Consider the following 24,960-nt stretch of genomic DNA (forward strand, 5'->3'; position numbering starts at 1 on the left):
TCGTTTGCCAAGGAGACCGCATGCAGACTCTCGCCAGGATGAGAGTTTACGGAGCAAACTCGCGTCTTCGAAACGCAAACCCTGCAGCGCCAAAGAAAGATGGGAACTCAGCTGTGAGAACTCAGTTCGTGTACCAGCCTTCGTTGTGACTTTTGTATATGTGGCTAAATAATAATAATGGTTGGGGTTTTACTCCCAGAACCACTCATGAGGCACGCGGTAGTGAAGGGCTCCGGAAATTTGGCCATCTGGTGCTCTTTAACGTGCACCTAAATCTAAGTACACAGGCCTCTAGCATTTCGCCACGGCCGGGATTGGATCCCGCGACCTTCGGGTCTGCAGTAGCACCGTGACCACAGACCACCGTGGCGAGTATGTGCCTAAAGCATCGACTGCGTCGCAATTTCAATGTGACCATGACGTAAACCGGATCGATGAGTTATACCAACAACACGTTCCGTGGATAGAAAGTGTTTGCCTTAACATCGAGCACGACTGCCCATGCTTAATACCTTTTATGATTCAGCTGCATTTCTCTGATGAAGCAGTTTTGCACTGACTGGCTTTAAGAGCGAAGCTGGAAAATTACAACCCGAATTCCAGCAATGCTGGCTTTGTGGTGGATGGTGTGTGTGTGTGTGTGTGTGTGTGTGTGTGTGTGTGTGTGTGTGTGTGTGTGTGTGTGTGTGTGTGTGTGTGTGTGTGTGTGTGTGTGTGTGTGTGTGTGTGTGTGTGTGTGTGTGTGTGTGTGTGGGTGTGTGTGTGTGTGTGTGGTGTGTGTGTGTGTGTGTGTGTGTGTGTGTGTGTGTGTGTGTGTGTGTGTGTGTGTGTGTGTGTGTGTGTGTGTGTGTGTGTGTGTGTGTGTGTGTGTGTGTGTGTGTGCGTGCGCGCGCGCGCGCGCCGGGGGGGGGGGGGGCATTGTGAATTGCATTTTCTTGCAACTAATAAATGACTGACTCACTTGAAACTTCGCCCATATACTACGCTTTGGACTACTTTCTAAAATATTGTTAATTGCAATGGTATATATCATTTAGAAGTTAATGCGCAGACATTTTACTTCGCCAGTACGTTGGTGAACCAGTACGTCTGACGTCCGTTTCACACGATGCGATTAGAAAACGCGAGTCGACGTGCACTGCTTCTTCGCTTAACGAGGGCATGCAACGAGGTGCTGAGGGTCGTTGCCGTCGTTAGCGTGCGCGAAAATCGGCTGACAGATAAAAAAGAGAGAGAGAGTTGGCTGGCCTTCGTTTCTCCGGGGAAAATGAGCATATTCCCTTCGCCGCTGAGCCATTACTAGTGTAATCTGTGCGTTGGCGGAGGCGGCGGCACCTGGACATTTCGCGCGATCCACTACGAAATGACGGCCGCGCTAAGTGGGCAAGCGAATGGCGGAGAGTGCCGAGATAGGCCCGTTAGCACTTCTTGTGCAGGTTACCTTGATGCGCTGACCGGGTGAGGGGCTCTAATATATGTAGGACCTTGCAAGGTGGTGAGAGCCCTTGAACCGTACAAGTGCTGATACACCGCCAGCCTGGCTGAAATCACTCTTACATATGACTCAGTGTAAGTAAAGCAGCGTTGGCAGACGAAGACAAAACAGAAGCCTGAAAAAAGCCCGCCTTCTTATCCGTAACACGGGTAGGCTTATTATACCCGAAAAACAGCACTGCTATCGGCGAGATATGGGGAAGCTAAAAATTATGGGTGTGTCGTTTTTTCATTCTTTTTTTTAGGTAACTAGAATTCCTACATAAGCAGTTATTCGCCCTTAGGTTAAACACATGCACCATACCAGCGCCGCGTACACACACAAATTACTTACGCTGCGTCTAGCTCGTATGCGATAGACGCTACGTCTACGTCTATCGCATACGAGCTCTTTTCATCCTTTTAAATTAATACTCACGTTGATTTCGATGCCTTAATCAGCATGTTTAAATCAGAAGTGCGCGATTACGTGATGAAAAATTGATAACTTTTTTTTAATCTTCACATGACTGTTTCAAACATTGTTTTCTTTATTTACGTTTCTCAGCCTGTATAAAAAATTCAATGCATTACTTTTCCATAGTCTTTATCAAAGGCTGTTTCATGTGTCACTTTTTTTCCCTACTGTGTATGAATTTGAAATAGCTTCCATCATGGATGCTGTACCTTTTCTGCAGCTAGTGTTTTTTTTTTTTTTAATAGTGGCTGTGCTAAATACCACTATTATACATTTGTGAAATGCGTTGCCCGTTGCTTTCCGTAGACCTTCAGGTCTTGTCAAGCTGTCAATGACAGCTTTTTGCCATGGGGGACCCCCAACTTGCGTTGTTGGGAATACAGCGAATTCTGATTCTGATTAGGCTACGCTGTGCTAAAGCCTACTTCATGTTACGTTGCATGGATGAGTTGGACCCTTCTATATTGGTGTCTTGTCTGGTTGAATCAGTTTACCTTGCCGCCACCATCTGCTGTCGATCGAGGCACACCAATGGGCCCTTAAGCCCATTGAGATTCTACGCCTCCGTCGCAACGTGCCGTCTCATTGATTCATTAACAGGTGCTCGTGCGGGAGCTGCTGTCGGACTACCTGTGCCGCTTCTCGTGCCTGGTGGGCAACCTGGTGAGCTGCGGCTCGGTGCTCAACTGGCTCGAGCTCGACAACCGCGGTCACCGGCTGCTGGTGACGGACGAGTCGGCCATCAACACGCCCGCCGTGGCCGCCGCCTACGTGACGCGCAGCTACGCAGCCCAGGCGCCCGATGAGATCTCCTTCCAGGTACGTGCTGCTGCATGCACATCTGTTCCAGACCCTCTTAAGGCTTTCAGATTGACCTGATGTTAAAATAAAGAGTTTAAATGTGTAAGCATTTCTATGCCGACTCAACGAGAAAAGTGTATATCCCTCGGTCACGTAAGACGATCATCGCCATAAAGAAATAAATTGATAATATAAAATAAATTTGTTCACTGGGGCCTGATTTGAACCTGGGCCCCAGCGCTCCGCAGGCGAGTGTCTTAACCACTGCGTTACACACCTAAACTTGCAGACTGTGAATATATCTGAACCATACGAATGCGTTGTACCCGCGATGCAAAATAAATGTAAGAAGACAATACTTTCTACGGACGCTTCGATGGGTTTCGTGGAATAAAAGCCCTCTGCAGGACAAGATGCAAAGTAGACGTGGAGGATCTTACACATAAAGTGAGCCAGTATCTCTTGAATTTCGTTAATTTAATCCTTGGATGTTTTACTTTGTACCCCGCTCCCATTTATTACTTTTTAATTGTTTGCGCCAGTAGGCTTACTGCGACTGCGTGTTAGATGCCGCGCAATCTATTACTCGCTATCCTCTATTCGGTGTGTATGTCCCTGTGTGCGTTGCAGCTGTTACACTCGCTGGAGCTCATCGCGCGCTCGAGCAGGGGTTCAGGAGACGCGGGAACATCTCGCGCTGTCCCCTTGAGCTGTCTCGTATTTCCTTCACCGTCGGGTGGCCTGGTGTGCCGCGAGCATGTAACGCACGTATAGTCGCCGCGCTCCCTTATCGGTATCTGTATAGCGACGCGAGATCGTGCACCACATGGCAACCGCTCCGCAGCTCGAGCACTGCGCCAAAAGCTTTACGGCGTCGAGCGGGACCAGGACCTCTGCTTCGTGTGAATGTGTGCGCGGCGTGCCAAACAGCTGGAACGGCTTGCGCCAGCGGCCGCCGCTCCAGTGAACCAAGAGCTTCCGTCCTTCCGCGCCGAGACGCCTTCCCCGCTTTCGCCTGATAAGACGCGACTGCCCCTTTCTCTATGGCCGGGCTCTATATCTTCCTTTGCTGCAAGCTGCTCGACGAGAAGCGAGCGAAATCCTGCGCTACGGAAAACCCCTGACGTTTATGTTGCTAATTGCCCGCCGTTGCTGTCCCCGGTGCAAGCTATCGGAATTACGCAAGTGCGTATAGGGCTCCGTGTAAACATTAAAAAAAATGACATCACTAGTGACGCATACTTACAAAATGCACACTAAAAGGCTGTGTTTCACGTATCGGCACCACACGGTCAGCACAAGGTTGCGGGTTCGATTTCCGCCAGTTTGCCTGTAGTGTAACAGTTCAAAAGCGTTTTTGTACTTAGATATCGATGTGCGCTTGAAGCTCGGGTGGTAAAAAGTGATCGTGCATGAGGCGCATTGTGTACTCTGTGCACCTCGTACCAAAGCGTGGTTCTATAGGACGTTTCTCCCACACAATCAATCGTGTAAATTATGTTAGGTCGTCACAGCGTGGAACACTCGCTATAGTGTACCAGGTGTATAGTGCTTATTAAGATAGCTATGTTCGTGTGTGTATATCTTCGTGCAGGACGAATATGTTCTCGTACGTATGTTGCCAAGCGCAACATCCTTAGAATTAAAAAAAAAAAACTAATGAAATAAGTGGTATGACACAATCGCAACTGCAACACGCTAATGGCCTTGCACTGCTCACAGGGTGTGGTTTGGAGATATGCCTGAATACTCTGGGATCGTAATTGACTCCACTGCCCGTCGACATGTGTGCGAAGTTCTGCGAACCACTAGCTTCGCGAACGAAGATATCTTGGGTATCTGACTTGCGTGAACGTATGTGTGCATCCACAAATTTGGCGACTTAGCGGCGGACTTGTCCTCCGTACATTTTGAACGTGCTTCCGTGACCTTCAAAATTCGGGTAGCTTTTAAATAGCACATCCTCGGCTTCCTGTGAGGCAGCTAGATGAAGCACATCTGTGGGATGTTCCAGCCGGTGGTGACCCACGTGCGTGAGTCGCACCCAGCAGCAGCGCTATAGTAGCAGCATCCATTTGCCCCTGACTCAACGTCGCGGGACCGTGCACGGCGCGCCATGTGGCGGTGTCTGTTTACTCTTGGGCGTTTGGGGCTGGGTCCTCGCTTCGCGCGGCACTTTTCCTTTCCACTGCGCATTATGCAATTATCATTCGAGCGGGGGCAATTTTCTTGCTACAGGGCGTGGGCATGTGCGATCGCAACATCGGCGTTGGCCGGCGCCGCGCCGTTTTCCAAGTTCTCGGAGGGGGAGGAGGGCCGGCGTGCTTGTCTTGATCGCTCGCGACTCTGGAAAAGGAGCGCTGTTGACGCCGCACGCATGACGAGGTCGACCCTCTTTGTTGTTGTTGTTTGTTTTTCCCTTTGCTTTCAGGCGCCTCCATTACGCGAACTATTAGAGCTGGGCGGCAGCTTACGCCCTGCCATTTCTGTTCTCTTTGTTACTTCGGCAACGCGACTACTGTGTGATTTTATACCGTCTCATCCTACCTGTCATTCGTTGCGACGCGTAGCGTGTACAAGTTTAAAAATCGTCGCATCGCGGGAACGCGTCGTTGACAGAACGACAGGCACTGCAGGTGTGAACCGCGAAAGTAGCGTCGCTTTCACTTGTTTGCGTCATCATAAAACCGCCATATTGGAGGACCACCTTACCGCGGCGGTGCAGTCAACGCCGCAAAATGTTATCGGCCACGCGGTAAGGAAGCAGGGAGGCTAGCGTTTTTTTACGGTTAAATTGTTGCCTTGCGATGTGACGCGCGCGTTATTGGTGAAGTTGTCATTCACTCGTCGCGTTCATGCGCCCGTGGATTGATAGTGCGAGTATTCGATCTTTCGCTCTGAAAGGCCCTGGTCCGAATCCGGCCAAAGAACGCTTTTTGTTTTTTCAAGTTAAAGGAATACCACAGGAAGTCACACCGATTACAAATACAATGTGGATAAGAGAGAAAAACAAAACATTGCGGCAGCTACGCACTAGTGGAGCGGAGCTGGTGGCGTTCCTCTCTTCCTTTCCCTTCTTCTCAACCTCACTTCCCTTTCCCGCCCCTTGCTATATACTATATATGACTATGCTATGTCGGTATCGTGTTCCATAAGGTTTGCATATCCATCGGTATTGATTGGTTAGCGATGGATTGGCCCGATTAAGTCCAAATTGGCCAAGTAATGCTCATCTGGTTTCGTCGAGGTCGTAATCGGCATAGGTTAGTTATCGATCGGTAGTGATCGGTTATCGATTGGCCATCGATCGGTATTACACGTGTATCCAAGGTCAAACGAGCGTAGCCATGCGTGTCGCAGCATTTTCTGTGAAATATTGGGTATTGGTTGGCTATATATCGGCATTACATGTGCATCCAAGCTCAAGCGAACATAGCCGTGCGTTTCGTGGCATTTTCTATGATTTTGGCGGCCCCTGGTCGCCATGGCGACGCGCAGTGACGTCATCGCTCGGCGAGGTTTTTCCAGTTCACGGATTACACCGTACGCCCGGCTTTAACAGCGCCGCTGTTAAAAAAAGAAAGTGCTTCACACAAAAAAGTAAAACAGTGGGACGCGATTGCGTGATCACAGCTTGGCGAGTGTTTCACCGGGACTTCGGGCTTGGCTCACGTGCGCGATTCTGCTGGGATAAGATAGCGTAGATCACTGATAGTGGCCAGATTCTGGAGCAACAGTTTCATCACCGACAGCGCAAGTTTTTCAATATGCGGCTTTTTTAATCTCTAGGACGGACGGGCCACAGCTCGTGCGCATCGCCCTGCTTCGTTCGCGGCTTTTCGACGAGAACGGCTTTCCATCACCCGTAGTGCATCAACATGTCCCCGTGCGATGGTCAAGCAGGGTTTTTCGTTCGTCTCCGTTTCAAAGTAAGGCCGCTGCCGGTCTCCGTAACCCTTGAATGATCTGGGGAACCTCGCATCGTTGCCGTTGCCCTCCGCGTCGCACATCTGTAACCCGCGCGGTGTAGCACGCAGTTGCGTTTCGATCACCTGCGCGCGGCCGCTTTCGCAGTGCCGGTTGCATTACGAGATCCAATGAGCACACCAACGGGGCCTTGTGCATTGTCGAGGCCTTACGTTGGGTCCACCTAATCGAGGAGAGCCGTCATTAGCGACAGGCCTGTCAGGAAGAAATGCATGGCCCGAGATCGAGGTTTCGTGGACGAAACGGCCGGGCGAAATGCGCTGGACTGTCCCAGTATCGCCCCGGTTCCGCCGGCGGTCTTGACCCCCGGCCGGCTCCGCTTTGGTCTCGTTAGGTCCTCATTGTTTGCGGTCGCTCGCGGGCCATTAGTAGCACTGCCTCGATCGGTCATGCGTCACTCTTTGCGACTGTGGCGCGCACAATGCGTGAGCCGTTTTCGAGCTGCGGCCGAATTCCAGCCTGCTCGCGGTCCTTGCGGGGGCCTCTCGAGGCGGGTCGGCGTCCCGCGCACAAAGGAACCGCCTGGTCTTCCAACACCCGTCGAGGAGAAGTGGCTCTGCTGCGTCGGAAGGCGGCGAATGATGCGGCCCATTGTGCGTGGACTTTCCAAGACAATGTGCCGCCGCGATCTCTGGCGGGGCGTGTTGCGCGCAAATGGTGGTGCGGTGGCCGCGCCTTGGGCGCTGCCAGCGCGGCGACGACGGCCGCGGGGCATTGTCTTCTTGCACGGGCGTTGTCGTCGTCGTGCCATTGGTTCTGCCCGCTGTTGTCGTCGCATACTCGGTGGCGATCTGGGTCAAGGCTCCCGCATTCGGCGACTCTTTCTCGAATCCGTATACGTCAGAGCTCGGGAGTCGTTTTCTTTTCGACCCGCGGCCTCGAGTTACTGGTGCGGGCGTGAAACGCGAAGCGCCAACGAGGCATTATTGTTACCTGTTCTTGCGTCCGCCCACGGTTCTGGCGCGTCGCCTTTGAAGAATGGCGCACGGTCGGCGCGGCTTGCGATCGGACCGAAAGCCAACCGGCGCTCCTCGGATGCCGTCGTCCCGCGCGTTTGCGATCTAAATGGTGGCTCCTCTCGAGTCGGCCGCTTTCACGCGTTCCCTGGGGTGGCGACCTGGGGCGTAGCCAGCCCTCCCCCCCCCCCTTTTTTTTTGCCATGGCATACAGAGCTCAAAATGAGACTCGATCACATCTGCCCGCCCGACCCCCACTTAAAGGGACACTAAAGGCAATTATTAAGTCGACGTTGATTGTTGAAATAGCGGTCCAGAAACCTCGTAGCGCTGCTTTTGTGCAAAGGAAGAGCTTACTTTGAAATAAAATCACGTTTTTAGTGGTCCGCATCGCGTTAGCGCGCTTCAAATCTCCCGCCTGAAAATACGACTCTCATACGTCACTGCTGCCGTGCCCAACGTTGTCCGCTTTTACTGCGCGGCCGCCGACACTAGTAGCAGCCGAGCGGAAGTAGCGGGACCCACAGTAGCAACAACGGCGCTGCGGCAAAGACTTGCTCGGATGGGCTCATTCAAAGCCATCACCAAGTTGCGGTTGGTCTCGTAATCCTCAGTACAAAAGTGCAGCGAGCACACACGCAGAGGTTTTGACTGTTTTTGCACACTGGCGCAATGGCATGACACTAAGCCACTTCGAGCGTAAGGGTTCGTTCCGCGGCACCCAGTGAAAAGACACACCGGTTTCCTTGCTGCAGCACTGGCGTTGTGCACCATTCGGGCATCCGGCAATATCACACGCATGCGGCATTTTGTCGAACTTTCTGTCAGAGCGACTTTCACGAGCGCGCAAAACACGCACGGCAGTACGCGATCCCGAAATTACCACTGAGACGGGCGAGGCACAGTTCGGCGAAAACGGAACCTTTGAACCACGCGCGCCGTTCCCCATGGCAACGCCACGGAGGTTTTGTTTTCCATGAATCAAGCGGAAACGAACAAACAGCATTTTATTAAGTCTTTTGATGCTCTGAATGTTCTTTTTTTACTGCTGCTAGTTTGATTACTAGTGATTTATTGTAGGCCGACTTCCCTACGTCATCAGGATCACTTCGAAAATGTCCCACTCGTGGCGCTCATCATGTGATACATTTAGCTTAATTTCTCGGTAATTAGGGCACTGCTGTTGATAATATTGCCGTTTTAGAAGTTGTCATACATTGGGCTTTCACTCTGACATAAATTGTTATTTGCCTTTAGTGTCCCTTTAAGATCAAGGAGGTGCCCCCCCCCCCCTCCGAAAAAAGTTCCTGGCTACGCCCCTGGTGGCGACAGGCCGCAGTGATCTGACGAATGCATGCAATTGCTTTCATTAGTCACCCAGGCATCTCTTTTACTGCATCAGTCGAAGCAGCGGCCGTTCTTGTCACCTTTTCTCTCTGTGGGCGCTGCAGTTCGGTAAATGTTGGCGTTATATACTTGCCACGGCGGCACACTGGCAGTGGAATTTCGCTGTGGAGCACGTCACCACGGCTGTGATTCCCAATCTCAACTGCTGTATTTCTATGGAGGTAGAGCTGAAGATGCCCGTTTCCCTTTATTTGGTGAAGTATTAAAGAACTAGAGGATGTAATTTTCCTTGGTCTTTCTACGTGTTAACGTCTTGGTGTGCAGGAAGACTGTGCATCAAGGCAGTGTACTTTTGGCTTACCCTTGCATGCTTTCCCTCAAACCCATATAACTGCTTGCTGGATGCAATAGTATCTTACAACACTAGCCACGCTGTTACATTATGTGGTTATACTCCACATTCGCCACTTATGAAGTGTTGTATGCATGCCCTATAGATGGACTTACCGTCGGAATCTACGATGCTGCACTGCACAGTTTGTTCGTAAACTTTTTGAAATGTGTCAGTCAGTGCTTCTCTTTGTGTCTAATGATCACTTCAACAATGACGAACCCCTGTTTTCCTGTACATCCGTCATTGTGGCCCACGTTGCCTCACAATCGCTGTACGTTTCAAGTTCAAAATGTTGGCATGTGTTGAGATCCCGCTTTGGTGGTGTGACATTGCCACCTTGAAAAAATGCGGAAATAATGAGAAAGCAAAGGTTGAGCTTGCTTGAGTATTTTTATGTTGCCATTGTTTGTAGTTGGGTCTTTCTACATTTGATTCAAGGTAGGGCTGAACAGATATTTGAGATATTTACGAACCTATTCAAGAATCTGCTACTTGAATTGCCAAATATTTGTGCTTGATTATTTTTAAATATGTATATAAAAGACAAAACACTTGAGTCTCAAGAGTGACACAATGATAAATGTAAAGTCTCTTCCTAATGATTCTGCTGAAAGATAGCTCCTTGTTTTGTCTGAGCATCTAGTAATTATTAACAAGCGTCAGTATCGACTTGTCTGATTTTTTTTTCACCATAGATATAGTTGTGCGAATGTCATATTTTGTGTGGCTTTAGAAATAATAAAATGTTCGATTCAATATTAGGCAGTTATTTTTCAGAAATATTCATATTCGATATTATTCGAAAATTTTGCTGTATAAGCACTTGAAATTCTGACATTCTAGGAACAGTGGCAGCTTTCCTCCTAATATAAAACAGTCTTGCTGCCTTATTCGTTTTTACATCGCATGTATACATAGCGTTTTCTTGCTAGTTAAGAGCAGGCCAATGGAGAGGCCTGCTCTTAACAATAGAGAGGCTTGTAGGTCAACAACTATTCGTTACGTCAAAAGATTCAGAGGACTTGATTACCGCATTCATTGCATTCTGATCCTCTCAGTGCGTGATAGTTACGGTAGCAAATTGCATTCACTTCAAATCTCTGTCATTCCTACTTAAGTTATTAATTTCTCATTTAATTAATAATAGCATTAATGGGTGAATGTCATTGTGTGCTGCTTATTCTTTGCAGGTTGGAGACATGGTATCAGTGATTGATATGCCCCCTGCAGATGAGTCGATGTGGTGGCGTGGAAAACGAGGCTTTGAGGTTAGTTGTCACTAGCCCAACACTGCTTGTAGTTTGGCTGCTTCTAGAGCACAAAATAACAAATAAAAACAGTGATTGCAGGGATTAATAATGCTAAAAGTACTTAACAGTGCCCCTGGAAACCATAACTGTTGAAGGTCCACAGGATGCCGCAGAGAAAGGCCAAAGATGTCCAGTCCTTATTCAATGCAACACTTTTCTGTACATTTGCTCCTCTTAGTTTATGTAATTTTCTGTAATCCTCGTATCTCTCACTGTCATTGGAACACATTTTTTAATGGACTACTGGCTACGTGCCCTATGCATTGTGTCGTTGCTATAGCCTGTGTGAATGCACGCCTTGTACTTATTCTGAACTAGAATATTGCCACGCCCACTTCTTGTTTTATTTTATGTTTTTTGGGTTTGACCAGCAAGGACGGTTATTAACGCTCGAGGCTGTTCATGAAGCAGTGTTCGAGAAGCTTCTCGATTGTAGTAGATCATAGATAACCGTCCTTGCTGGTCAAACCCAAAAAACATAAAATAAAACAAGAAGTGGGCGTGGCAATATCATACACCTTTGTTTCACATATATCTAGTTTCCCACAGATGTCATTCTCTCTAAGTGCTATTCCTTAATTATCTATCTTGCTACTACTATTAATAGATCAGTAAACTTAACTATTAGAAAAAATGCATATCATAATGGGACCAATAGCCGGCAGGCTAGCTTCCAATACAAACAAAACTGCATGCACAAGTCAGTCAGGACGTCAGTGAATTTTTCAACAAAAGTTCTACGTATTGTTTTAAAAAATGTATATTGGCATTACAAACATAAATGTATCACAAGTGTGACCAGAAAAGAAACTGTATCCAAGTGGCTCACCTGGTAATGGTTTGAATTTATGTACTTTCTGCTGTTCATCTTTGTCTGCACTATTCATCTTGCACAACAGTGAAATTTTTTGCAGTCTTCTTTTTGGGTAGTCCTTAGAGTTTTCTTAGGGGGGCACGTGACTTGATGTCACCTCTGGCTCTTAGAAGGTCTTGACCTTGTCCGTTATTGCTGGTCCTCCTAGGTTGGCTTCTTCCCAAGTGAGTGCGTGCAAGTGATCGGCGACAAAATTCCTCACAACCTGAAGATTCCCACAAAGCCAGGTAATGAGAACTCATCTATTCACTTAGCGTTTCTATATTTTGTCGCTTGGATCTGGAATCATAGCTATAGATAGTGCTTGGACATGCCAAATTAAGCAAATTTCTTGAAAATAAGCAGCTGCACCTCCAAATTTATGAGCCTGCTAGCTGGCTAGCTTTTGTACCGTTCACGTAGTTGACCTCGTCTGAGATGCATACACTTAATTCATGTTGGCGAACTATGTATTTACTTGCTTGCAGAATTATTATTACGTTGTTTTTGTGCAAAAATATAGTAGGTGCTTTCATTTTGACATCGTGTGGTCGACAGTCCTGTTAAAAAGCTTCTGTGTTTGACCTTTCATATAATTTAGCCATATCTGGTAATCCCCTAAATGCTGATTTAATTTGAGGTTCACTATATTATCATTATTCGAGTTTTTTGTATACATTGCATGAGGGTTCACAAGGTGCTGCATGCCGTGCAGTGTTGCGGAAGCACGGCAAGTTGATTGCCTTCTTCCGGTCGTTCCTGCTGTCGCGGCCCTCGCGGAGGAAACTCAAGCAAAGTGGGATCTTGAGGGAGCGGGTCTTTGGCTGTGATCTTGGCGAGCACCTCACCAACACTGGCAGAGATGGTTAGTCTGTTTCTCTTCTTATTTCTGGTTAATCTGTTCTGTTTCTGTTCACACGTTTCATGACGTATACAGGTTGAAATGGCATATACAGTAAAACCTCATATAACGAAGCCATATCTGGCATTAAAATATATTGGTTATATATGAAAATTCATTATAAACATAAGTTCGTAGTACTTTATGAATGACAATACAGTTCCTCCATTACTTCGTTATAACCGAAAATTCGTTATATCCGGATTTGTTATATCACTCTTTGACTGTTTGATGCTGGCATTGCATCTTCTATTGGTTAATGAAGGCCAAAAGGCAGGCCAAAAGCAGCCTATTCAGTGCTACACAGTCATATGCATGTCCTTAAGCATTCCATATTTTGTCATCCTTTTTGCCCAGGTTTTCAATAGCTGACACTTCCATTACCTTGTGTACGCTACGTTCATGCATCCATATGTATCTGTGTGCAGGATTTACTTTTTGTATAATAATAAATAAAAATATATTTTTCTCATTTCCAGTGCCCTTGGTGCTGTCAAGTTGTGCCAAATTCATTGAACAGTTTGGGATCGTGGATGGCATTTATAGATTGTCTGGCGTGACATCCAATATCCAGAGGCTAAGGTGAGTCAAAAAAAGAAAAAAGAAAGAAACACGAATTTGTGAACAGTAACTGCAAAAAGTATTCCTGGGCTATACTCTGCCTACGTCAAAATATATTGGAGGAAAATTCAGACCAGTAGTTGTAAATTATGCATTGAGACATAGTCGGGAAAACTGCACCCTGGCGAACACTGTTGTGTTTTCTTGTGCTCCTTTACTGTTTTGGCCAGAATTAGCCATTTACAATTATCAAGGTTGGTTAGGCAGCGTCCTCAAAAACAAAAAAGCATTGCCTGTTCCCAGAATAGCATCCAATCTCCTGGTGTCACCATGAGAATTTCCTGACCATATATGCATGGTCCTAATGTTTCTGCTGACAGCAGTTTGAACAAATTTTATACGAGTAGTAATTGTCTGTTGGATTCATTTGGTCGTAACTAACACTTCTTGTCATACCTGTGGAATGAGTGCAGATTGACTATGTGTCAATAGCAATACTTGAGAGTGCTCTGACTGCTGACCTACAATCATTAAGTCACTACAAATGTATCATAGTGTGATGCATGGCTGTTGGATTAGAAAGGCTACTTTTGGTTTGGATGTCAATATAACATTAATCTAGTTGTTGGTGTGATTATGCATGTCACACAGGCCAGTAGCCAGGGGGGAATGGGGGGGGGGTAGCCCCCTCCCCCTTTTCGAAAGAAAATTCTGGCTACAGGCCTGATGTCAAATTTAGTCATAAACATGAAGAAGTTATCGACGAACAGCTCTGTTGGAATATGATTATGTAAATGTCTTGCCTTCTTTATTGCAGGGTAACCTTTGATGAAGACAGAGTGCCAGACTTGAATGAGGAGGAGATCCGTCAAGACATACACTGCGTGGCCTCTCTGCTGAAGATGTATTTTCGAGAACTGCCTAACCCACTACTTACGTACCAACTTTACGACAAGTTTGTTGTAAGTTCCGGGATCCCATTGCCAACAGTGCTCAGACTCGTGCATGTCTTCACCAAGTGCCCATTGTGTGTGCCTTTTTCTTCCAGCATGAAATATTCTGTCCACACAGAAAGGGCACTGTACGAGTGCTTGTTTATGTCATCCTTTCATGTCCATCTTATTGCATTGTGCTGCAAGAGTAGTGGACTTCTATCTCCTTCTGTCCAGTTCTTCACTAGAAGGACAAGCAGACTGTCGATTAAGCAGTGATAGAATCAGTGTTATGCAGCACCTAGCATAGTTATCTTTGCTTGCTCCTTCTCTAAACTTTGCAAAGATTTACAATAGTACACTGTGAGGAAGGCACACACAAAGACACAAGCAATGCATGTGAGCTGTATTGACAGTCTTTGTCTTTGAGTACATTCTCAAGAAGTACAGCTATACAAATTAACTCTAAAAGCGTCGATCCTATGTGGCAGCTGTATGTTCTTTTTGGTGTAGGTGCCTTGGTTATGAGTGTTCAAGGGACTTTCATCCATGGTAAACAGGAGCAAGTGGTGTCATGTTTAGAGAGCATCATTTGCTCAGGGCTTCGTTGCCTGCATAAAGCAATTGAAGTGTTGCGTAACTAACACTGCTATTCAAAATTTGGTACAATTTTCATTTCTTGCAGTGCAGAACGGGTTAATGTCTTCACACAACCACCACAACCCTGCGTGTGCAGTTTTTCTCACTGCCTTTGTTTATGTACTGTGCTGCAGGCGGCCATGCAGCTTCAAGGCAACAACCAGCTTCTGCGCATCCGGGAGGTGGTGAAGGAGCTGCCACCGCCCCACTACCGCACGCTGGAGACACTGGTGCGCCACCTGGCCGTGGTGGCCGCTCATGGAGACCGCACGGGCATGACAGCCAAGAACGTCGCCATCGTCTGGGCACCCAACCTGCTCAGGTCAGTGCCCCCTGAGTCATGGTAGCCATTATGAATGAAGTAAATGGTGTCTCCAACTAGAAGTAAAGCGTTGAATTATTAATGTTTTCAATCCAAGCTCATGTTTTGAACAGTTCATGTTTTGAACAAATATGGATTTGTAATGGGACAAAACTTAGTCAGGCCTTTCTGACACTGTGCCCCACATATTTGTTGAACTTTTACTGTTGGAATATGGGTTTTCTTTTTTCACCGGAGAACCAAAAAGAGTTTGTCTCACACTTGCATGGGTGCTGTGGAATTGGTGAATGCTGCAGGTCCAAGGATCTGGAGGTGGCAAGTGTTGGTGCCCTGCACGTCATAGGTGTCCAGGCGGTGCTGACCGAGTACCTCATCTGCTATGTCGATCTCATCTTCAACGACAAGATGCCGACCTATCCAAGCAGCCCCGAATCTGTAGAGAGTGAGCATTGCTTTGTTCCTCATTGCCGCAATTTTTCAGTGAAATATTAGTGAGCTGCACCCATATTCCCAATAACTGTTGGGGACTTTCCCACTTCTGTGTGGTATCACACCTGAAGTCTTTGTGTATTGACAGGTCAAAGGCTTAGCTAATCATAACACCAAAGGTGACATTATCGCTAGTATAAAATGCTCCTGCAAACATAGGCGTGCACAGGGTTCCCCATTAGGAAGGGGGGGGGGAGGCAAAGTTTTGTCGCAGCACCCCCTCCCCCCTTTCGTTGGTTGAGTCCAAACATGCTCAACAATGAAAAAAAGAAAATTAAGGAATTACATGCTTCTCACAATGACCTGCCTTTGGTCCCCGGCTTTCCTGAAGTTTAGATGGGAAGTAAACATTTCTTGGAATGCAATATCAGGGGCCTTCAGCCAAACCCTGCGTGCCCTCAACTGAGTAAACGTACGGAGCAGACTTAGCCCTCCCCCCCCCCCTCTCCTGGGTGATTAGGGGGGGGGGGCACCCCCCTGCACCTCTCGTGCACACGCCCATGCCTGCCACTCCTTGATGGATGGGAAGACGTAATGTTGTCGTGTCTCAGTTTATAAGTGCTTTTAGCTAATACTAATTAAAAGAGCTTTCATTGCATCATTTGATTTATCTCTGTTACTAGTTGTACATGAAACTTTTTTTTGTTTGACCTTTCTGTCAAAATGGAAGTTTGTCACCTAGTGTATTACTTCACAACTCATTTTTGGGTGTGCTTGTGGGATTGACTTCAGGTTATCTGTTTGTTGACATTTCTACAAGGAATGCACTATGTTGCATCTGAATTTGAACAATTCAATTGTCTCAAAAAAAAAAGTGCCTCTAAATGGTTTAATGTAATGCAAATTTATCTGGAATATTTTTGCATGTGTTTTTGGCACAGGCACTCCTAGAAGGGGCAGCAGGCCCAAGTCTCTGGCCATCTCCACCCCAACCAAGCTGCTGTCGCTAGAAGAGGCCCGCTCACGAGCACTGTCCTCAAACCTGCCTGGAAATCCACAGCAAAAGTACATAGACGTTGGTGGTGGACCGGATAGTCTGCCAGCGAAGTACCACACAGTCATTGAGCTACCCCATGGGTGAGCAACTGTAAATTTGTATTTTGTTTCAACATTTGACATCTTGTGTGTTATCCAGAAAGGATATGTTAGGAACATGGGTATGTGCTGCGTGTTGCAAGAGTAAGAGTACCGTATTGAGTCTGAATAATGGAGTTAAATGGTGTCGCTGGCACTAAATTTGGCACACAAGTAACTCTGGTCTTAGTTCACTGGCATGTTTGTACGCAAAATAAGTTAAAAATTTGCTCCCATCAAAATGTGACTACCGCACCTGGTACCAAACTTGAGCTAAGCAAGTGCGCACAATGACCACTAAGCTACTGCGGCAAGTACTTGCAGATTGCAGTGAAGAGATTGCCATATTATGATGCTTTTACATAATTACAAAGCACTAGCAGTAGTGATAAAAAAATCCTACTCTAAATCATTTCCTTTAGCCATACCATACTCATTATTAGCAAATCATTTGTTTAAAGTAGGGGTGTGCGAATATTCGAAATTTCGAATATTTTTCTAATAGTGTTTGCTATTCGATTCGATTCGCACTGGAATTTTACTATTTGAACTACAGTCAAATCCCGCTACAACGAAATTGACGGGATGCGCGAAAAAGTTCGTTGTCGCGGAATTTCGTTGCAGCGAAATTTCATCTATATACCACAAAAGATAGGAATATCTGATGATCATGACTCGTCCTTTGGTGCCGGCAAGCGCATGCATTGTCCTTTGCATTTAACTGTCGCTAACTCGGACGCACTTGGCCGCACACCGTGTGAATGTATTTTCTCGCGTATAACACGCACAAAATATACAGAAAATTTAGCGCTAAACTCGGGGTGCGGGTTATACGCGAATTTCGTTGCGCAAGTTGGCTTCACGGCAACGCAATGAAGGCGGCTTTGCGTCAATAGGCGAGTTATACACGTGGGTTATACACGAGCAAATACTATATGCAGACTACCCTCGAAGCGTGCCGAGCGCGTAGCGCCGCGAAGGAGCGTGCCAAAGTTCGGTAGAGGCTAAGTGAAAACGAAGTGCCGAAGCTCCGCACTACCACAGTCATAAGCGAGAGAAAGGAAAGTCGAAACGCTTCGTGTCGTTTTACGACTTTGTTGCCTTTAATCTTTCTTCCGGTGTGTTAGCTGCGTACTTCAGCATATTCGCTATCGATAATCGCGACGATAGCGACGGCGGTCTCTGCCGCCGTTTTCTGCGCAGCGCTTCCGGCAAACGGTAGCGACGGTAGTTCCGTTTTCAATCTGTGCGCGCTGACCGTGCGTGTGCCTTCAGAACTGCGTCGTTGCCATCTCTGATCGCCTCTACCGTGGTTTTGGCCGCAGCATTGCATTGAGTCGGTGCGCATACGTTCGATGGATGCGCGCGTACTTTCGTGGTCGCCCGTGGTCGCGTCGACACGACCGCATTTGTATTCACAGCGGTTGCGGCAGAATGCAGTTACGCTTGAACTAGGTGCGCGCTGGCGGCGCGTGTGCCTTCAAAACGCCATGGATGCCATTCACGATCGCAGGGCTTGTGACGACGAGCAGTAGTTTTGTTTTGAGTGCTACGTCAAAACAATGGCGGGAGTTCATCAACAATTCTTCCGCGCATCAAATCCGCCGGCAGCATCATGGCGGATGGACGATGTGTCGCCGAGCATCTCAATGGCGAAAAATTTACCGGGATATTCGTGAGGTGGCAGAAAGCATGTCTCCGATGAAGACACGGGTCTTGCGATGCGGCCGCACGGCTCTGGCAACGAGAAATGGTCGAATTTCTAGCGGAATTTCGCGGCAATCCTAGGCAAGCTCCTCTTCCTTAAGTGGTGGCACTTGCGAAAACTTCGTTCAAGCGGAAATACCCAGAAAAAGTATTCGTTGTGACGAGACATTTTTCGCATTGTTTTCTATGGGCGGCTGACGGGGAATCGAAAATTATTCGTTGTGGCGGAAATTTCGTTGTAGCGGTATTCGTTATAGCGGGATTCGACTGTATTCGAACTTCCCAAAAACAAATACAGTCAACGTCCAACTGAAAGTGACCCCTTCAGATTTTTAATATGCTTCACCTCATTGCACTCTCGTGTTGCGGCAAAGCTGCCTTTCAATCTCCTTACGGTCGAACTTTGTCAAGAGACAGTCAACGTCCGATTAAAAGTGATCCTTAGATTTTCAACATGCTTCACCTCATCACACCCAGTATTGCGGCAAAGCTGCCTTTCAAGCTCCGTTACGGTCGAACTTTGCCAAGACACAGTCGCCCTCCGATTGGAAGTGGTCCCTAGATTTTCATTTTGCTTCACCTCATGACACTGCCGTATTGCGGCAAAGCTGCCTTTCAAGCTCCGCTACGGTAGCAAATGTATGAACTCAAGAAAACGCCGGTTCCAACATGGAGTTGAAAGATGTGGCAGGGGTGGGGGTTCAATTAATGCTTTTTCTGGACCTGAAATTTGGGCAGGAAATCCGAAAAATCGGAAGCTGAAGCTTTTTAGCATCCAAAATTTTAGATGTTCTTATATATTGACGTCTACGAGGCAGAGTTGGAACTCCGGACTTGAAGGGAGCACACCCTTGTCCGCCACATCAGTTGGGCTTCCACAGAAGTTGAAAGAGGAGGAGAGGCTGAGGAAATGGCATCTTTGTCTATCACGTGTGAAGTGTTGTCGGCAACACTTTGGTTGCACCAAATCATGTACATAAATAGAATTCGGCTTCTACATTGCCTCATTCTTGATAAGACAACTATGAAACACCACCCCATTAGTGCTTCATCAACCTAGTGAAAAGAAACACTTTCATGTTGCTATCTCATAAGAATATGCTTAGGAATCCTCTCCAACTTCTTTTTCTGTAATTTCACTTCGAAGTATTTGAAAAACATTCTAGAAATATTCGAAAAATATTCGATTCGATTCGCACTCACACTTCAATATTCGAATTTGCTTCGCACCCAAAATTTTGCTATTCACACAGCTCTATGATCAGCATTGCAGATTTTTTATGAAGCATTTTGCAATTTTCAAAGTATGAGCAAAACAACATGTTTGTGTAGCAGGCCTGCCCAGAGAAAGGTCACAAAGTTCTATTTTGTTGCTTTCACATCTCATATTTACAGCTATAATGCTGATAGCTACGCTACTGTCACACTCTGAACGTCATGCACATAATGCTACATTCTGTCCTGTTGCAGTGGTCCACTGCCACAGAGCAATACAGTGGACCTCTGCAAAGAACTGACAATGCAAATCCTACACCTAAAAAAACCTGCAATGTTATTTGCAATAGTACGATAGTGAGAACGAGTATTTTCTCACCGTATGTCTCTCCTTGATTGTTCAATTGGTGTCCAGGAAACGAGGCAGTGGCAAACTGAAGAAGTCCCCGCTGGGATGGAAATCGTTCTTTGCGCGTGGCTGGCACTCTGGAAGCACCAGGGAGAAGGACAAGCATGGACCAGGTCTGCGTAAAGCCAGCACTGGATCGCTACCTCACCACCAGAGCCTGCCTATACAGGTGAGGGCAGGTCAAGGACACTAGCCCAGATAGCTTCACTTATATTGTCACATGGTCTTGACGTCGACGAAGACAGCAGTCAGCACGTCCGAGATGAAACTGTTTATTTGGCCGAACTTGTGGCCGAGAAACTGAAAGTCAAACTACAGCAATACGCTGATAGCGGCGAACAGAGCGTCGACCGTCGATCAACTGACGAGCGGCCAAGTGCGTCGGCTTTTATACAGGCGCTATCGAGCTTTCCAGCGATATCGCTGGTGGCGGCGTTATCTCTCGATAAAGCTGGAACATTCGCGTGCGGCGCGAAATCTTAACAAAACGATCTACTACAATCGAGAAGCTTCTCGAACACTGCTTCGCGGACAGCCTCGAGCGTTGATAACCGTCCTTGCTGGTCGAACCCAAAAAACATAAAATGAAACAAGAAGTGGGCGTGGCAATATGTTGTTGACGGACCTACCTTAGGAAGTGTTTGGAATGCCAGTATATGTGAGAACGTATTTGTGAAGTTATGATGTGCGCTGCTTATAAAACGAAATTGATCTCAAAATTGTCTGTGCATTACAGTTTACAGTTTCGCACAAAACCAAAGGTGTATTCAGGTTGTTGGCAACAGCTCACTATCATTGCCATTGTCATCGCAATATGGGGACAGAAGTCTGCAAAGATTGGCAACAATGTGTCACCAACTTGTTATGAAAGCTCATTGAAATCGCATGACTTTATCTGCTAAGCTAGCAGTAAGAGAGCTTTATCACATGTTTTCGGTGTATTGAGTAATGTGTGAGTGTGTAGCAGGCTGTATTGATGAAAAAGGATAGCCTAGGTGTGGCCCACCGTGTCAGTAGCTTTGCCTGGCATTTCTCTTTAGAAAGTCGGTCTTTGCTCTAGCTTGTGTCAATGTCCCATGCTCAGGGTGCCCAGCCTGTTGCACTGGTGCAAGCAAGCGCTTTCACGACTGAGTTCGCCAGCACCAGAACGATGTGTGGAGAATGAAAGCTCACTGCAGCGCTTTTGCCGAGCACTCTGAGAAGCATGACGATGTAATTGATTTTGATGACACTTTTGCCATAGACATCAAGACAAACCCAGGAAAGAGCTTTCCTCTCGAGTGTTTGTATGTTCAGAACATCCTCTGCAACATTAATTGCTTGTTGTGGATGTTGCCCCCACTATACATGCACATCCTTTGTGGCGCAATGGAAAGGAGGAGCCAAAGTGAGAGGAGACGAAAAAAGACGCCGCCGCTTCCACAATGATACACTGAACCCACGAGGAAGAGACTGAATGGTTCTTGAAACATAAGGTATATCTAAAACTGGCTGGTGCTTTCAGCATCTAGAATACTGGGTGTGGGTCGACCATGGCAAGATTTACCTACATTGTGGATTTGCTCTCTGCCATTAGCATTCTATGTGATGGCTGGATGTTAGAGGCGCTGGACACAATTTGCAACTGCTTTTGCAATGCGTGAGCGTTCCTTGATTGTAAGGACAGTGTCACAGTAGAGGGCCTCACAGCTGAGGTGCTGCCTGCCATAGCAATGGACATCATCAATGATCTGCGATGTAGTGGTATTGATTGTGTCGATACCCCCATTGTTACATTTGAATACAGTAAAGACTCGTTAATTTGAACTTGAAGGGGACTATAAAATTGTTCAAATTAGCGGGCAGGCGCTACAATGAATGGAGATCGCACCACAATGCTCAGGCAGAACCCAGAGAAGCCACCTCTGGACTTGCTTATCGCGAACTAGGCGCTACTACACATTTGTGGCAGGTGGTTTCGTAAATTAAGTTCATGGAGCTCTAACAGTGAATAGAATTAATTTATCAGTCAGTGATACACAAGAAACAAGCACCGACATGCAATCATGTGAGCAGTGAGCCTTAATGTGAAATATATGATGCTATTTATGCTCCAAGGACCAAAACACATTTATATTTACATGTCAGAGTTAACGCAATCAAAATTAAAAGTAATCAGTAATTTGAATTTGCTCGTGTTCCTTCTGTCACGCCTTCGTGAGCATTGTTTGCAGCTTGCCCAAGAGCTCCAGCGCAGCATCCGAATCCTCATCTGCTGAGAAATGCTGCTGTTTCATTGTGTTGCATCTCTAGTAAATTTGGTTTGGTTTGGTTTTGCAACACATTGTGATCACTTTGGGCCGACTTCTGTGAGGAGCAATGAAAACCAGGGGCTCCGACACGTTCGAATTATCGGGAGTTTTCCCCCATAGAAATACACAGGGCTGTGCCAGGACCAAGGCATCAGTTCGTGTTCACTGTAAGTTCGAATTAACCAAGTTCGAATTAACAAGTTTTTACTGTATCTTAAACATTAATAATGCTGGCCCTCACAATGCTTTTGTCTGCATATAGTGATGGCCAGGCACTGGCCGACATACAGACTTGGTAGCAAGTAAGTGTGCAGTTGTGCGTTGACAAGATGTTCTGGCTATTAGGACAATAAAGACACTTTATTTTTTTTTTTTTTTTTTTTTGGACTTCCGATTAGTATTTGGGCTTTTCGGCAATTCTCGCCAAGTACGAATTATCGGTCTGTATCACTCGTTCACTTGCACACTTTGTTACACACTGTGGTAGCTGTTTCATCCTCAGTAGTGATGACATAAAAAGATATTAAACGTTAGAGCCGGCATTGTAATCTGCTAATCAGTGGTGCCTCTCGTTGTCATACTCGTGAACTATTTTGGGCACAATGTTACCATTACGTGCAACTTAATTCCATGAAACAGCCTTGTCAATGCTTATATGTTCTTCTTCCTTTCTTTTGTGCAGGACAAAGCACTTACAGAGGCCGACCTCACACACAGTGCATCCAAGCAGCTTAGGAGTGTCAAGAGCGCAGAGTCTCTCATCTCTAGCGGTGGACATTCGGGCCGAAACTCTGATGTCCTGGACTCCTGCAATTCGTCTTCAGGTGTGTGCTAGTTGGCACCGTTATATTGCAACCCGACACAGTGGTCCAATGGTTATGGTGCTTGGCTGCTGACACGAAGGTTGCGAGATCGAATACCGGCCACAGTGGCCGCATTTCAATGAAGGCAAACTGCTGGAATACAGTCTACTTAGATTTAGGTGCACACTAAAGAATCCTAGGTGGTTGAAATTTCCGGAGCCCTCCATGACGGCATCCCTCATAATCATATCGTGGTTTTGGGACGTTAAACACCAACAAATATTATTTCCGTTACATTACTTATTGTGCCTGCATGGCAAGTTCACTAGCATGAACTTAGCTTGTATTAGGTGGCCATCTTGAAATGCCGATGGCAATATGATAACCGAGTATCTTCTTTTCTTTTTTTTTTTCGGTACTCGATTCTAACGCGCATGCGATTTTTGGACTCGTTTTACCGAAAAAAAGGTGCGTGTTAGATTCGAGTAAATACGGTATTTGAAAACGTCAAATATTTTCACGAGCGTACTAGCAATCTCTCCTATCATGCTCACTGGCAGCATAAAGGCAGCATTGAAATCACCATTGCACTGGGAGTGGTTGGCAGTCTTCTTTGTCTCCCAGTGATTGTTTTGTAGTGGCATGGCCATGTCAAGGCTCATCTGTGAAGTGACACTTGTCTTTCATTTCATTTGTGGAGGAATTGCCTCGTCTTTTGGACAGCATACCTGATCACTCATTTGAGAGTGCAGGTTGTTAAAACCTTGGTCTTGAAAAGCTGCGTTGTCGTCGCATGATGTGCATACCATTAGACCAATAGACAGGCTTACCCCGTGTGGACTGCCTTCATGATCTAATTAACTAGGAGTGTGCGAATATTCAAGTTTTGAATTCGTATCGAATAATATTTAATCGAATGATTAGATTTGACTTTCGAATAGCTAGTATTCGAAGTTTCAAACAATTCGTCATGACGAGTATCTAAAACGCGAGAAAGGCCAACGGTGCAACTTGGTTAGGCTGGGGTGGCTAAAGCTGATGCTAACGCCTGTACAGTTGTACAGTACGCCTTTCGTTAAAACTTTCACCAATATCCTGGTTCAAAGTGACCACATGTTTATCTTGAAGAAGATTTTGCCATTTCCGTAAGCAAAAAGAACACACGAGAGCTATCAAGCCCTTCACAACATCGCTTCCAAAAATGAAGACACGTAATTCTTGCGTAGTTTGGTCGCGTATGCTGCAAGCGCCGTGAAACGTCTCGAATTTGGCCCGCGAAACCCTTGGTGATTGGCTTGACATGTGAAAGTTTGTTCACGCTGTGCAGTCACCATTGCCGCAATGCACCACTCATTCAGCAATTCTCATCGTTCCAGCGCGCTGTTAAAACGCTGCTGCGAACGGGCGGCCGAAGATTTTTGGGCCTGGAGCACTCATTACGATGAAGCACAGCATTACCGTTTTTCTTTCTTTCAATGTTCAGTAAAATCCTTTGTATTTGATATTTGATTCGATATTCGACATCTTTGGCCACTATTTGGCACTACAGTAAAAGCTCGTTAATTCGGATTTCACGGGACCGGAAAAAATGTCCGAATTAACCGAATGCCGAATTAACGAATGAACAGGAAAAACAACATTAAAATCAAGTTGGAGAAGCATACCTTTATTTGCGGAAGTATTTTGTAATGGTCGTCTGCGTTTTCGCGCAGATTCCGGCTGACATTACAATTTTTCTTAACTCTTCCAAATGGCCAACAGCACGCAAACTGTCGGAAGTGCTCAGGCAAACGTCCTCTAATATCAAAAGAGCCTCCGAGACTTCCCGTGAGGTGTGATGAGTTCGCGACATCATTAATAATTTCTTGATCGGGCAGGAGACCAGTCGTGGCGACACAATCATCAATCGCGATGTAGTCCTGAAGGGTGATATCTGAGGGAAGGACAGCATCGAAGGTCGGGCAATCATCGTCGGTGGACTCGGCTGACACCTCGCCGATGCCATCGTCAGCTACTGC

The 24,960-nt window shown here is 46.5% G+C and overlaps 1 protein-coding gene across 4 annotated transcripts in view; it reads left to right on the forward strand.

Annotated features, from left to right (window-relative positions):
- LOC119393491 (uncharacterized) overlaps positions 1-24,960 on the forward strand; it is a 267,437-nt gene that overhangs the window by 236,767 nt on the left and 5,710 nt on the right. For 3 of the 4 annotated variants that reach the window (XM_037660537.2, XM_037660536.2, XM_037660540.2), the window contains 11 exons: positions 2,552-2,770; positions 10,627-10,704; positions 11,769-11,847; positions 12,315-12,464; positions 12,980-13,082; positions 13,879-14,023; positions 14,767-14,954; positions 15,251-15,396; positions 16,325-16,520; positions 19,855-20,017; positions 22,822-22,963. In XM_037660537.2, coding sequence (XP_037516465.1) covers positions 2,552-2,770; positions 10,627-10,704; positions 11,769-11,847; positions 12,315-12,464; positions 12,980-13,082; positions 13,879-14,023; positions 14,767-14,954; positions 15,251-15,396; positions 16,325-16,520; positions 19,855-20,017; positions 22,822-22,963 — 1,609 coding nt within the window. Of the gene's footprint in view, positions 1-2,551; positions 2,771-6,556; positions 6,682-10,626; positions 10,705-11,768; positions 11,848-12,314; positions 12,465-12,979; positions 13,083-13,878; positions 14,024-14,766; positions 14,955-15,250; positions 15,397-16,324; positions 16,521-19,854; positions 20,018-22,821; positions 22,964-24,960 lie in introns of those variants that run through there. The other variant, XM_049416262.1, reaches the window with a different exon arrangement.

Source organism: Rhipicephalus sanguineus, chromosome 5 (genome assembly GCF_013339695.2).
Source record: "Rhipicephalus sanguineus isolate Rsan-2018 chromosome 5, BIME_Rsan_1.4, whole genome shotgun sequence".
In the NCBI taxonomy this organism is placed as follows: Eukaryota; Metazoa; Arthropoda; class Arachnida; order Ixodida; family Ixodidae; genus Rhipicephalus; species Rhipicephalus sanguineus.